The sequence below is a fragment of the Aythya ferina genome (genome assembly GCF_964211825.1).
Source record: "Aythya ferina genome assembly, contig: HAP1_SCAFFOLD_258, whole genome shotgun sequence".
Taxonomy (NCBI): Eukaryota; Metazoa; Chordata; class Aves; order Anseriformes; family Anatidae; genus Aythya; species Aythya ferina.
The window spans coordinates 22,982-36,866 of record NW_028181283.1 but is presented as its reverse complement, the minus strand read 5'-3'; the positions used below and the strand labels follow the sequence as shown (position 1 = coordinate 36,866).

General features: G+C 65.8%; 3 protein-coding genes across 3 annotated transcripts; 2 read left to right on the top strand and 1 right to left on the bottom strand.

Annotated features, from left to right (window-relative positions):
• Positions 1–24: 24 nt before the first annotated feature.
• Positions 25–5,288, bottom strand: TFE3 (transcription factor binding to IGHM enhancer 3; the record flags this gene model as incomplete). Its single annotated transcript, XM_084540194.1, is given in 12 exon segments — positions 25–500; positions 886–1,033; positions 1,136–1,211; positions 1,805–1,861; positions 2,390–2,489; positions 2,839–2,931; positions 3,268–3,468; positions 3,798–4,032; positions 4,885–5,021; positions 5,023–5,080; positions 5,177–5,211; positions 5,214–5,288. Coding segments are annotated over 12 exon segments (1,554 nt in total). The 3' UTR covers positions 25–161.
• A 699-nt stretch (positions 5,289–5,987) lies between these two features.
• Positions 5,988–10,997, top strand: CCDC120 (coiled-coil domain containing 120). Its single transcript, XM_084540207.1, is given in 9 exon segments — positions 5,988–6,126; positions 6,220–6,326; positions 7,021–7,127; positions 7,424–7,449; positions 7,452–7,586; positions 8,015–8,056; positions 8,161–8,287; positions 8,635–8,736; positions 9,102–10,997. Coding segments are annotated over 9 exon segments (1,278 nt in total). The 5' UTR covers positions 5,988–6,074; the 3' UTR covers positions 9,682–10,997.
• A 122-nt stretch (positions 10,998–11,119) lies between these two features.
• Positions 11,120–13,738, top strand: EBP (EBP cholestenol delta-isomerase). Its single transcript, XM_084540193.1, has 5 exons — positions 11,120–11,482; positions 11,702–12,030; positions 12,431–12,467; positions 12,556–12,686; positions 13,026–13,738. Exons 2-5 carry the CDS (start codon positions 11,724–11,726, stop codon positions 13,232–13,234), a joined length of 684 nt encoding a protein of 227 aa, XP_084396319.1. The 5' UTR covers positions 11,120–11,482; positions 11,702–11,723; the 3' UTR covers positions 13,235–13,738.
• The last annotated feature ends 147 nt before the right edge of the window (positions 13,739–13,885 follow it).

Here is a 13,885-nt window from a genome sequence, read left to right as displayed (position 1 = left end):
GCCACGCCCCCCTTAAAAGGGCAACACCACAGAAAACGGCCAAAACCGCCCCAAAAGGCCACTGGGTGGGGCCCACCTGCAAAATTTTGATCCCGCTGGGGCATTGGAGGGGGGGCCAAGGTGGAGCCACCCCCCCCCGAGGGTCCTTAAAGGAGCAGCGCTCAGGGCTCGTCCTCCATGCTGAGGCTGCTGCGGGGGGAGGAGGCCCGGGAGGGGCCGGGGGATGCCAGGAGGGGGCCGGGGGGGGCGAGGGGGGAGAGCCCCCCCCCCTCGTCCATCAGGATGTCGTCCAGGGCCCCCCCCCCGGCCCCCCCCAGCCCCAGCGGCAGCCCCAGGTCGTCGGCCAGGGCCAGGTCCAGGAGGCACTGGGGGGTGGGCGGCCCCCCCGGGGGGAAGGGGGGGGGGGCGCCGGGGGGCTCCTCGCTGCCCCCCCCTCCTTCATCGGGTGCCGCCGGGGGGGTCAGGGGGAGGCCGTGCAGCTGGGCCTGCAGCTCCAGCTCCTGGGGGGGGGGGGGGTCGGCAACTGACTGGGTACGCCCCCAGCCCCATTAGAGACCCCCTCCAGCCCGAGAACACCATTAGAGCCCCCCCAGAGCCCCCCAGCCCCCCCAGAGACCCCTCCAGAGACCCCCAACCCCCCCATAACCCCCCACCAACCCCTCCCCAGCCCCCCCAAACCCCCCCGTATAAAAAGAACTCCCCAGAAATAAAAAAAGCCCCCTCCAAAATAAAAAATCCTACTCCTCTATCCCCTTTCCCCCTCCCTAAGCTCTCCATAACCCCTTAAGTCCCCCCCAAGCCCCTCCCAGCCCCCCCAAAAGCCCCCCCCTTTAAAAACAAAGCCCCCCCAGTTCAAATAAAGCCCCCCCCCCCGTAAATGCGGACCTGGACGCGCAGCTGCAGGCTGCGGTTGGCCTGCTCCAGGCGCTGCTGGTGCAGCTCCAGCTCGCGGGCGCGCTGCGTCTCCTTCTGCAGGCGCCGGATGTAATCCACCGACGCCTTCAGGATGGTGCCCTTGTTCCACCGCACCTCCCTAAAGAAAAGGGGGGGGCACACACCGGGACGCCCCCCCCCGGGGAGTTTAGGGGCTGGGGGAGGTGGCTGGGGGGGTCGGGGGTTCGGGGGGGGCACTCACGGGTCGGGGGATTTGGGGATGAGGGTGCCCAGCTCCTTGATGCGGTCGTTGATGTTGAAGCGGCGGCGGCGTTCGACTTTTTTTGGGGAGGGGCACAACGGGGTGACCCCCCCGTCCCCAGAAATATCCCCTTTCCTCCCAAATAACCCCCCACAAAGAGGGGACCTTCCCCAGTCCCTAAATAACCCCTCCGGGCCCAAAATACCGCTGCCAAACCTTCCACCCCCCCCAAAATAATCCCTTTTTCCAAAAGAATTCCCCCCTTCAATAATCTCCCTCCCCAGAATAACATCTCCATTCCCAAAATGACCCCCCAGTCCCAAAATGACCTCAGATGTCCCCAAAATAATCCCCTGACCCCAAAATAACCCCCCACAACCAAAATAACCCCCCGAAAAACAACCCCCACCCCCAAAATAACCCCCCAATAACTCTCCCAGTCCCCAAATAACCCCCGCACCCCCAAAACACCCCCCCCACAAAAAATAACCCCCGTTTTCCCAAAATAACCTCTCCCCACCTCCAAAATAACCCCCCGCCCCTACCATACCCCCCCAGTACCTGCCCCAGAAAATTTGCCCCCCCAAAAAATAAAAATACCCCCCCCAAAAGTACCCCGAACCCCACAAATAAGCCCCCTCCCCCCAAAAAAATTTGCCCCCCCCTCACTGAGGTTGTGGTTGTCTTTCTTCTGCCGCTCCTTCAGCAGCGCCTTCGCCTCCGTTTCTGGGGGGGGGCAAAAAATCAGGACCCAAAGGAGCCCCCCCTTGCCCTATAGGAGCCCCCCCAGCCCCTCACGCCCTATAGGAACCCTCTCAACCCGTAAGGACCCCCCCAGCCCCGTAAGGACCCCCCCCGACTCCATAGGAGCTCCCCACAGGCTCCCAACCCCGTAAAGACCCCCCCAGCCCCACAGGGACCCCCCCAATCCCATAAGAACCCCACTCTGGTCCTCCCACACCCCATAGGGACACCCCCAGCCCCGTAGGGACCCCCCCAGCCCCCCAGGGTCCCCCCCGACCCCCCATGGAAGCCCCTGGCCCTTCAGGGACCCCCCGCAGCCCCAATAACGACCCCCCCCAGCCCCAAAGAACCGCCCCTCTCACCCTATAGGAGCCCCCCCAAACCCATAATGACCCCCCCCAGCCCCCCAGGACCCCCTCTGACCCTGCAAGGACCCCCTCCAGCCCCCCAGGCCCCCCCAGCCCCACAAAGACCCCCCCCGACCCCATAACGACCCCCCCGTGCCCCCACCTGAGAGCTCGGCCTTGACGCGGGGCAGCTCGGGGGGGCAGGAGCTGCTCCCCGCCGGGGGGGGGCTGAACACCTCCAGCAGGGGCGCGGGGGTGGGGAGCTGCGGGCAGAGGGGGCGTGGTCAGCAAGGCCCCGCCCCCCGCGGAGGGCACGCCCACCCCAAGCCACGCCCACCGCCCGTGGAGCAAAGGGGGGCCCACAGGGAAGCCCCGCCCACAATAGGGACATGCCCTCCGATGCCCCCCAGCCACCAAGCCCAGCCCCCTCCAAACCCCACCCACCCTTCTAAACCCCGCCCCCTCCACAAAGTCCCGCCCACCCCTCCAACCCTTGTTCCTGCCCTTATATGGAAATGGGGGTGTGGCCACCACCCAGACCTGCCCTTTTAATAAAAGGGGCGTGGCTTCTGCTCGCCCCGCCCCCCGGCCGTGGGGGCGTGGCCTCCATACCGTGCTGGGCAGCTGGGCCCCGCCCTCCCCAAAGCTCAGCAGCTCCTCGTAGCTGGACTCCAGGCTGATGATCTCATCGATGACGTCATCAATCTGCTCGGGGGGGGGGGGGGAATGACATCACGGCCCCCCCGCAGTGACATCACGGCCCCTCGTTTGCACCCAAAAACCACAAAAAAGGCCCCAAATCCACACAAAAACACCCAAATAGGCCCCAAGAAGCCCCAAATGGACCCAAATCCCATCCAAAACCCCCAAAAAGGGCCCAAGTCCACCCTAACCTCCCCAATAGGCCCTGAAAAGCCCCAAAAGGAGCAAAATCCCCCCCAAAATCCCCCAAACTGACCCAAATCTGTCCCAAAGCTCTCAAATTTAGCCCCAAATCCCCCCTCCCAAATCCCCCCCCCCATAAAATCCCCCCCCTCTCACCTCCTTCTCGCCGCCCCCCTCCCCGCCGTGCAGCAGATTCGGGGGGGGGGCGCCCCCGGTGTCCGTGGGGGGGGGCGGTGCCGCGGGGGGGGGGGGGCTGGGGGGGCCGCGGCCCCGCGCCGAGCTGAGGAACTGCCGCAGCTGCTGGCGCTGCGCCGCGCGGATGTGGTAGCGGGTGGGGTTCTCCAGGTGGGTCTGCACCTGGGGGGGGGCAAAATTATATTTGGGGGGGGTCCAGACCCAGCAGGACCCCCCCCCCCGAGGTTAAAATCCCCCCCCCGGCCCCAAAATCCCGCCCCGAAAGCTGGAAACCCCCCAGGTTGTGGCCTGGTTCTTGTCACGCTCCAGCCCCCCTCCCCAAAATATAGCCCCCCCCCAAATATTCATCCCCCCTCAAATATTCAGGACCCCCCCCCAAAATATTTAGAACCCCCCAAAACCCTTAGGACCCCCTTATTTTTTTTCCCTCTCCCCAATAAAAATTTTGCCCCCCCCTCAATTTTTTGCCCCCCCCCCCCAAATGTCCTCACCTTGAGCACCTCGGGGGGGACGTGGGGGGGGGCGCGGGCCGGGGGGGCCCCGACGGCGATAGCGGGGGAGGGGCCGGGGGCCGGGGGGGGGCGCGGGGGGGCCGGGGGGGCGCCCCCCCCCCCTCCTCTGCCCTCCCCCCTCTCCCTGCGCTCCTGCTCCTGGGCCTGGGCCCGCATCAGCTGCTGCCGCAGGAGGACCCGCGACGAGGGGGGGGCCGGGGGGGGCGCCCCCCCGCTGCGAAAGAAAGAGGAGAATAATCAGGATTTGGGGGAAAAAAAAGGGATTTTGGAAATTTATAAAAAAAATGGAGTTTGGGGAATTTGGGGAAATTGGGGAACGGGAGGGGGATGGGGGGGTCCTAAATGGGGGGGGGGGAATGGGAGGGGTCTTAAGGGGGGGGGAATAATTCAAATTTAAGGGAAAAAAGTCTGGTTTTGGAATTTTTAAATTTTAAAGATTTAAATTTTTAAAGATTTTATGAGAAATTGTTGTTTTTTTTAAGGATTGAGAAATGGGGGGGGCAAATGGGAGGGGCAAACGGGGGGGGAAATGGGGTCCTGAAAGTGGAGAGAAAATAACAAGAATTTAAGATAAAAAGAGTGTTTTTTGTTATTTTTAACATTTGATACATTTTTTTTAAATATTACATAAAAATTTTGGAGTTTTTTGAAATTTTAGGGAATGGGAAAATGGGGGAGGAAATGGGGGGATCCTAAAAGGGGGGGAGGGAATTGGGGGGGTCCTAAAGGGGGGGGTAAATGGGGAGTTCCTAAAGGGAGGGGGGAAAAGGATTAAATTTAAGGAAAAAAAGTGGATTTTTATTATTTTTATTAAAAACGCATTTTTTAAAAAAATGTTATTAAAAATTTAAACAAATTTTTGAAGCTTTAGGAAACTGGGGGTCAAAAGAGGTTTCCTAAATGTGGGTAGGAGTTCTAAAGGTGGATAAGAACTTAAATTTAAGGGGAAAATTTGATTTTTAATCACTTTTAAAAATTAATAAAAAAAAAATAATCATAAATTCTTGATTTTTTTGTGAGATTTTGGGAAATGAGGGGATAGTGAGAGAAAGGGGGGGGGTCACACCTGGTCGGCAGCGGCTGGCTCTTGAGGCTGTAGAAGGTCCCGGGGGGGACCGCGGGGGGGTCCCCGGGGGGGGGCCGGGGCTCCGCGGGTGGGGTCCCGCTGTCAGCGCCCCCCCCCCCCGCCGCTGCCCCCCCCCCCCGCCGCTTCCCACTCGATGTCGGCCACGATCCGGGACTCGGGGAGCAGCGAGCTGACGCTGGGGGGGCACGGAAATAAAGGGGGGCAGAAAAATAAATGGGGGGTTGGGGAGGTCCCAAGTGCCCCCCCCCAATTTTGCCCCTACCCCCCTCACCTGAGCAGCCGGAGGCTGTCGGGGGCTCGGGGCCCCCCTCGAGGAGGACGTAAACCGTGGGGGGGGGGGGGGCCGGCGGGGGGGGGCGCCGGGGGGTCGCCCCGCGGGACATCGCCCCCCCCCAGCGCCCCACGGCGCCGCTCGGTTGGGGGGGGGCGGTTATGGGGTGTGGGGGGGGATGGGGGGGATTTTGGGGGTGGGGGGGTTACAGGGGGGCTATGGGGCGATCTATGGGGTTGGGGGGAGCCCCTTTAGGGCCGGGGGGGGCTGTATAGGGCCCTATGGGGCCGGGGGGGCTCTATAGGGCCAGGGGGGTCCCTATAGGTCCGGGGGGGTTCCTATGGGGCCCTACAGGGCCGGGGGGTCCCTTTGGGGCCGGGGGGGTCCCAAGGCCCCGCGCGGAGCCGCTGCAGGAAGCGCTGGGGGGGGGGGGGGGGGGGGCGCTACGGGAAGTGACGTCACGGGGGGGGGAAATGGGGGGGACACCGGGGGGGCTCCGACGGCCGCTGGGAAGGCCCCGAACCCCTCCGCGCCCCCCCCCCCGGGCTTAAGACCCCCCCAAAGAAAAGAAATTAAAATTGGGGGGGTGCCGCGGGGCATTGTGGGAGTTTTTTTTTGAAGGGGGGGGGCACAAACGGGGCCCGGAACCTTTGCACCCCGGAACCTTTGCACTTCGGAACCATTTCCCTCCCCGGACACCATTTACGCCGCGACGCCCGGAAGCCAGCCGCGTGGGCGTGGCCTCGCAGCCGGAAGCGGGCGGCGGAGCCGGAAGCGGGGACCGGGAGGCGGCGAGGGGGAAGCGGGCGCCGACCCCTCCCCCCCTCCCCCCCCCCCCCTTCCCCCCCCGCCCCTTCCCGGTGCCCCCCCCGCTTTCCGGCGCCCCCCCCCGCGCCGCATGGAGGTGCGGGGGGGCCACATCCTCCCGCCGGGCTCCCACAGCCCCCCAGGTAGGCCTCGGCGCGCGCCCTTTGCCCCTTGCCCCTTGACCTTCGCGGTGCCCTTTGACCTTCCCGGTGCCCCCCCCCCTCCCGGTACCGCAGGGCCCCCCCCGGGGCGGCTGCAGGAGCTCCGGGAGCGGCAGCGGGGCCTGAGGCAGGCGCTGGGGCTGCGGCTGCGGGAGCTGCGCCGGGTGTGCCTGCAGGAGGCCGTGAGTCGCCCCCTGACCTCTCACCTTTGACCCCTGACCCCTCTGACCCTAACCCCCTCCCCCCCCGACCCGAAATAACCCGGGACCTGAGGGGGCCCCCCCGCGAGAGGGAGCCCCCTTGGTGCTCCTCCCCCCCCCTTGGTGCCCCTCCCCCCCTCGGTGCCCCCCCCACGTAGACACCCCCAGGAGCCCCCCCCTCAATTTAAGCTCCCCCCCATTTACAGACCCCCCCCCGGAGCCCCTCCCCCACCCCCTTCATTGCCCCCCCCCCTTTTTGTACCCCCCCAGAGCCCCCCCCCTTTATAGAACCCCACACACCCCTCCCCGACCCCCGTCAGACCCCCCCCCGGGTGCCCCCCCCATTTACAACCCCCCTTGGAGCCCCCCCCCTTTTAACACTCTCCTCCAAGCCCCCCATTCCCCCTCCCCCCGGTGCCCCCCCCATTTAAAGACCCCTTCAGAGCCCCTCCCCAACCCTCTCGGTGCCCCCCCCACCCCCCCCCCGGTGCCCCCCCCATTTCGAGCCCCCACCTTTGCCCCCCCTACCCCCCCACACCCCCGTTTTACCCCCCCAGGACCCCCCCGAATCCCCTCCCCCTCCCCCCGTGCCCCCCCCTCGCCCCCCCTCTTGCCCCCCACCCCCCTCTGACGCCCCCGTGCCCCCCCCCGCGCCCCCCCCGTGCCCCCCCCGCAGGAGCTGACGGGGCAGCTGCCCCCCGAGTACCCCCTGGAGCCCGGAGAGAGACCCCAGGCCCCCCCCCGGCGCCGAACCGCCCCCCCCCGCGGGGACCCCTCACCGAGGTAGGTGGGGGGGCAATTAGGGGTTAGGGGGCGGCTTTTAGGGGTGATGGGGGGGACACGTGGCAGGGTGTTTAGGGGCGTGGGGGGACTTTTAGGGGTGAAGGGGGGGCTTTTAGGGCTGGGGGGGGCATTTGGGGGGGGGGGCAAAAAGAGGCTCCTAAATGTGCTTGAGGGGGGCTCTGTGATCCCCCTGTCCCTCCTTAAACCTCCAAATCTCTCCTGAAACCCCCCCAAAGCCCTGTAATTGCCCCCCCAGCCCCTAATTGCCCCCCCCCCGGCGCTAATTGCCCCCCCAGGCAGCGCGTGCGGCCCGGCGGGAGGTGGCGGTGCAGCTGCAGGTGGTGGAAGCCGCCCGACGCCTGGCGGCCGCCCCCGGGCTCCCCCCCGAGCAGCGGCGGCGCCGGCAGCGGCTGCAGGCGGAGGCGGCCCAGAGGCTGCGGCAGCTCCGGGCACAGCTGGGTGCGTACCGGGGGGGGCTTTTTTTATTGGGGGGGGGGCTTTTTGGGGGGTTGGGGGGGGCTGGGGGAAGTTTGGGGGGGTAGAGGGGGGATGAGAGGCACGTGGGGGGCTGCAGGGAGTGGGAAAGGGGATGGGGAGGAAGGTTTGGGGGGGGATTTTTGGGGTGGGGGGGATTTTTTTAGTTTGGGGGGGGCATTTTTTCATGGGGGGGGCTTTCTTGGGGTGTGGGGGGGCCTTGGGAAATTCTGGGGGGGCTGGGGGGTTCCAGGGGGTGGGGGTGGGAGCTTTGGGGGGGATTTTTTTTTGTTGGGGGGGGGGAGGAATTGGGTCTGGGGGGGTCTAATATTTGGCGGGGGGGCCCTAAGGTTGTGGGAGTTAAGCCTGCGCCCCCCCCATTCCCCTATTAATTTTTTTTATGACCGCCTCAGATGAAAACGGGTCCCTCTGCGAGCTGCCCAGCTTGGAGAACGGTGAGTGACCCCCCCTTTAAAAAAAAAATTCCCCCCCCCCACAAAAAATTAAGGGCGTTTCGGAGAGGGGGGGCCACCCACGCTGGGATTTTCTCCCCTTTTAGGGGTGCCCCCCCCCGCCCCAAAACCCCCCCGGGCCGGAGCCGCCAGCCCCGACCGCCGGCACCTCTGGGCCCCCGACCCCCCCGCGGGGGGGCCCAGCCGCCGAAATTCGCTTGCCAGCCCCGCCAGGTGAGTGCTGCGCCCCCCCCCCCAAAAAAAAAAATCCCCGGGGGGGGGCCAAAACCCCCCAAATCCCCCCCCAATAACCCCAACCCCTCCTAATGGGGCCCCACGTGCTTTTCCTCCCCCATTTCTCTCTTCCCCCCGCCAATTTTTATTTTACCGCCCCCCAATTTTTATTTTACCCCCCCCATCCAAAATTCCTTTCCTGTACTCTGCAGAGCAGCAAAACTCCCCCAAACTCCCCATTTTCCACCCATTTTCTCCCTATTTCCCCCCCCATTCCCCTTTGTTTGCCCCCCCCCGATTTTTTCTGCCCCCCCCCGATAATTTTCCCCCCGTTGTGCCCCCCCCAGCCCCGCCCGGACCCTGCCCCGCAGCGCCTCCAGCTTCGAGGGCCGCAGCGTCCCAGCCACCCCCGTGCTGGCCCGGAGCCCCCACGGGCCCCCCCTCTGCCGGTGAGCCCCCCCCCATTTATTTTTGGGTGGGGGGGGGCATAAATTGGGTGGGGGGAGTGAAATGGGGCTGGGGGTGCAATAACGGGGGGCTGGGGGCTGCTAGGAGGGGACTGGGGGGGCAGAAAGGGGGCTCCGGGGGGGGTTAAAAGGGGATGGGGGGCAGAAAGGGGGGCCCGGGGGGGGTAAAAATGTCGAGGGGGGGCAATAAATGGGGTGGGGGGCAAAAAAGGGGGGGGTAAAAAAGTTTGGGGGGGCACTAAGGGGGTCGGGGGGGTACAAAGGGGTCTGGGGGGGGCACCAGGCGCCCCCCCTGACCCCACTTTTTTTTTTGCCCCCCCCTTTTTTTTTTTTTTAACCCCCCCCAGCCCTGAGGCCCCTCTGCTGCCCCCCCCCCGGCCGTGGTCGGGCAGCCAGGACTCCCAGCTGGGGGGGGGGGGGCCAGGTGGGGGGGGGCCGGGCCCTCCCCTCCCCCCCGCAGCCCCCCCCCCATTCCCCTTCCCCCCCCCCGGCCCCCCCCGCACCCGCCGCAGCAACAGCTCCGAGGCTCTGATCGACTGGGGGGGGGGCGGCGGCGGCGGTGGGGGGGGGCTCCCAGATCCCGCCCCCCCCCCGGCTCCAAATTACGGCCCCCCCCCCGAAAAAAACCTGCGCGCCCCCCCCTCGGCCGAGCAGCGCCGCAGCCAGAAGTGGCTGGCGCTGGAGGGGCTGCGGGACTGGTACCTGCGGCACACGGGGGGGGGGCGCCTCTGGGCCCCCCCCCCGGCAAAAAACCTTTGGCTTGGGCCCCCCCCGCCCCCGCCGGCCGCCTGGCCCCCCCCGCGCCGCTGCCCCCCCCCCCCGCGGGGCTGCCCCACTCACTCAGCTACGCCGGGGCGCTGGCCCCCAGGTACGGGGGGGGGCGGGGGGGGCGCGCGGCCCTCTTTTAATTTGGGGGGGGGGGCATGAATTATTTTTTTTGGGGGGGGGGGGGTCCTGGGTTTTTTTTGGGAGGGTCCTGAGGTTTTTGGGGGGCTTCTGAGGTTTTGGGGGAGGTTCTGAGGCTTTTGGGGGAGTCCTGAGTTTTTTTGGGGGGGTCCTGATTTTTTTGGGGGGCGTTGATTTGTTTAGGGGGGGTCATTAAGGTTTTGGGGGGGCTGATTTATTTTGGGGGCGCAGAAATTTATTATGGGAGGTGCTGTTTTTTTCTGGGGGGGTTGATTTTCTGGGAGGGATTATGGAGGTTTATTTTGGGGGGGGTTATGAGGTTTTTGTTCTTTTTTGAGTTTTGGGGGGGGCTGCGGGTTGTGGGGTGCCCCCCCAGTCCCATAACGACCCCCCCCATTTCCAGGAATCCCCCCCAGTAATATTCCCCCCCCATCCCATGAGGGTCCCCCCTATTTCCAGGGCCCCCCCACCCCATAAGGTGCCCCCCCACTTCCAGGGGTGCCCCCACATCCATTCAGGCCCCCCCATTCCATAATTTCCCCCCCCAAGCTGCTGCCCCAACCCCATAAAGGCCCCCCCTGCCCCCCCCCCCCATTTCCAGGTGCTCCCCCCGGGGCTTCCGTCCCCTGGACACCCCCAAACGGCCCCAAATCCCCCCCCCAGGCCCCAAATCCCCCCCCAGGCCCCAAAATTTGGGATTTTTGACCCCCCCCCCGGTGCCCCCCCACTCCCTTTTTTATTTTTTTTTTTCCTTTTTTTTCCTTTTTTATTTCCTGGGGGGGGGAAATGGGTTGGGGAGGGTCACAGGCTCGCTTTGGGGGGGGCTAACTCCTTTTTTCTCTTTTCTCTCTCTTTTTGTTTTTTCATATTTTTTTAACCATTTTTTCTCCATTTCGCCCCATTTCATTCCCCCTCCCCCCCCCCCACAGGGCTTCAGGGGACCCCCCCGCGGCCGCGACCCCCCCCGGCACCGACCCCCAGCCCCCCGGCACCTTGGTGTGACCCCAAAATTCGAGGGGGGACACCCCAAAAATGGGGGGGGCAGGACCCCAAAATTGTGGGATTGGACCCCAAAATGGGGGGGCACCCAAAATTGGGGGGGGCACCCAAATTGGGGTGGGGCAGGTATTTTATGGAGAAAATCTCCCCTCCAAAAAAGGGGGGGAACCCAAGAGCCCCCCCCCACTGCTCCTGGCGAGCGCCCCCCCCAATTTGGGCCCCCCCCAAAAAAAAAGGGCGGGGGGGGCTCTGGGAGAAGGGGGCTGTTTTTTGGGGGGAAACGTGGCTGTTTTGGGGCTGTGCGGCCGGGTTTGTACAATACACGGGACCTGCTGCCACCTGCCTGGCGTCTTTTTGGGGGGAAATCGGGAAAATTCCGTTTTTTTTTGGGGGGGGGGGGGGCAAAAAAAAGCCCCTTGGTAGGGGGGAGGGGGTGGGCGCTAGGACCCTGCGGCCCCCGCATGGGAACCAATTGAGCTTCCTAATATGGGCATCGCCACGCCCACCTGCACGGAGCCACGCCCCTCGAGCCGTGCATCTAAGCAAAGCATGGAACCAAGCCACGCCCCCCAGCGTGACGCCACGCCCTAGTGCGAGGCTACGCCCCCTACGTAGTCCCGCCAGCGCCACGCCCTTCCGGGGGTGGAGCGCCCTTTGCCCCGCCCCGCCCCCTGGCCCCACATCACCTCAGCAGCCGCGCCGGCCAATCAGCGGGCGGGCGGCGGCGCGAACAGCGATCCCATTGGCTAGTGGCGGGCGTCGGGGGCGGGGCCTTCGGGGACAGGCCAAGCGCGGGCCGGCGGCGGGCGGCAGAGCGGCTGAGGTGAGGCGGGCGGCGGACGGGGGGGAGGGGATGCACCGGGGGGGTCCCGAGGGGGGGGGTTCGGGGGGGTACCGGGGGGGGTCCCGGGGGATTTTGGGGGCCCGATCGGTGCGGGGGGAGGGGAAAGGGGGGCGCCCGGTTGCTACGGGCAACGGTGGTGATGGGGGGGGAGAGGGGGATGGCCGCTCCCCTCACGCCGCTTCCGCCTTTCTTCCCTAGCAACCCGCTAGGCCGCGTTGCCATGGAGACAGCGCCGGCGCACCCCTATTGGCCGCGCTCGCTGTCGTTGCCGGGCTACGTGAGCAGCGCGCGGCCCGGCTGGCAGTGCGCAGGCGCGGTGGCGGCCGCCTTCGCGGGGCTGCTGGCGCTGGGCTGGGCGCTGGGCGGGGCCGGGGGCGGGGCGAGGGGCGGGGCCCGGCGGAGCCCCGCCCAGCGCCTGGCCGCCGCCTGGTTCCTGCTGTGCGCCGCCGTGCACGGGGGGCTCGAGGGGTACTTCAGCATCCGGCACCGGCACCTGGCCGCCGACACCGGGCTGCTGGCTGACATCTGTGAGCGGGGGGGGATACTGGGGGGGAATGGGGGCTGGGGGGGGGGAAATGAGGGCTGGTTGGGGGGTTATTGGGGGGCTGGGGGGGGTAATGGGGGGGTTATTGGGGTTAATGGGGGGCTGGGGGGGAGCTAGTGGGGGCTGGGGGGTCTTGGGGGGGTTAATGGGGGCGTTGGGGGAGATAATGGGGGGTTGGGGGGGTAATGGGGGCCTGGGGAGGTTAACGGGGGGGTTACCCGGGTTCCATGGGGGTCTCATGTTCCCTCGGGGGGTGGTGTCAAACAGGGAGGGTCACCCAGCCCCCTCGATCCTTCCTGAGGATTCAAAAAACCTGAGAACCCCCCCCAAAAAAAACCCAACAAATGCCCTCAAATCCCCCATTAACTCTCTCCTGCCCACAGGGAAAGAATACGCCAAAGCCGACAGCCGCTACATGACGTGAGTTGGGGGGAGAGGGGCCTAATTGGGGAGGGGGGGGCACACAGCACCCCGTGCCCCCCCCCTCACCCCCCCATGCCCTCCCCAGGAGCGATGACTTCACGGTCGTCATGGAAACGGTGACGGCGTGGGCCTGGGGGCCCCTCAGCTTCCTCACCTTCCTCGCCCTGCTGCGGGACCACCCCTCCCGCTACATCCTGCAGCTCATCGTCTCCCTCGGTATGGCCCCAAAACCCCCCCAAAAAACCCCCAAGCCCCCTCCCAAAAAAAAAAAAAAAAAAAAAACCCTCGAAAAACTCCCAAACTCCCCCAAAAAGAACAAAAGCCCCCAACCCCCCCCAAACCCTCCTGAAACCCCCCAAAACTCCCTGAACCCCCCCCCAAAAGCCCCCCAATCCCCCCAACTCCCTCCCCAAACCCCCCTTAAACTGCCCCAATCCCCCCAAACCACCCGAAAACCCCAACAACTCTCCCCCAAAACTCCCCAAACCCCCCTGAAACCCCCCGAATCCCCTCCGGTTGCCCCCTGTCCTCCTAACCTCCTGTTTCCCCCCCCAGGGCAGCTGTACGGGGACGTGCTGTACTTCGGCACGGAGTGGCGGGCGGGGTGGGCTCACTCGGACCCCCACCCCCTGTATTTTTGGGGCTATTTTGTGGCTATCAACGCGCTCTGGCTGCTGCTCCCCGGTGTCCTCCTGCTCCAGGCCGGCCTCCGCCTCGCCGCCGCGCAGACAGCCCTCGACCGGCCCCCCCACAAGGCGCACTGAGCCCCCCGGAACCCCCCTGGGACCACCGGGACCCCCCAGGAACACTGGGACACGCCCCCCCAGGACCCCCAGAGCTGCACTGGGGCGATTACTGGGAGTCCTGGGGTTGTACTGGGAGCCCCAGGATCACTTGGACTGTACTGGGACTACCGGGAGACCCCCGGGGGAGCACCGGGACCCCCCCCGGGACCCCCAGGGCAGCCCCAGGGCTGTGCTGTGAGCCACAGGGCTGTTACTGGGAGCACTGGGGTTGTATTGGGACCCCCAGCACTACTGGGAGACCCCTGGGGGAGCACTGAGAGCCCCCCCAGGAGCATCGGGACCCCCCCACGGGACGCCCAGGTCAACCCCAGGGTTCTTACTGGGAGCCCCAGTAAGGCTGTACTGGGAGCTCTGGGGCTGTACTGGGAGCACTGGGCCCCCCCTGGGGCTGTTACTGGGAGCCCCCCGGTGCTGTTTGAGGCTGGGGGGGGAGGGAGATTTTAATAAAAAAAAAAGGTGAAAGTGGAAATGTGGGAGTGTGGTGGGGGCTGGGGGCGGGGGTCAAAAATTGGGGGAGTGGCAACATGAGGGGGGGGGCAATGGGGGGGTCACCAGGAAGGGGGGGTGAAGGGGGGGGGGGCTCAGGGGGTGGGGGGAGGTGGGGGGCCC

Bases quoted from the DNA above. Each gene is read 5' to 3' on its own strand.
- EBP (XM_084540193.1), top strand. From the start codon at position 11,724: ATGGAGACAGCGCCGGCGCACCCCTATTGGCCGCGCTCGCTGTCGTTG. The intron at 12,031-12,430 runs GTGAGCGGGGGG...TCCTGCCCACAG, and splicing joins CGGGCTGCTGGCTGACATCT to GGAAAGAATACGCCAAAGCC. The intron at 12,468-12,555 runs GTGAGTTGGGGG...TGCCCTCCCCAG, and splicing joins GCCGACAGCCGCTACATGAC to GAGCGATGACTTCACGGTCG.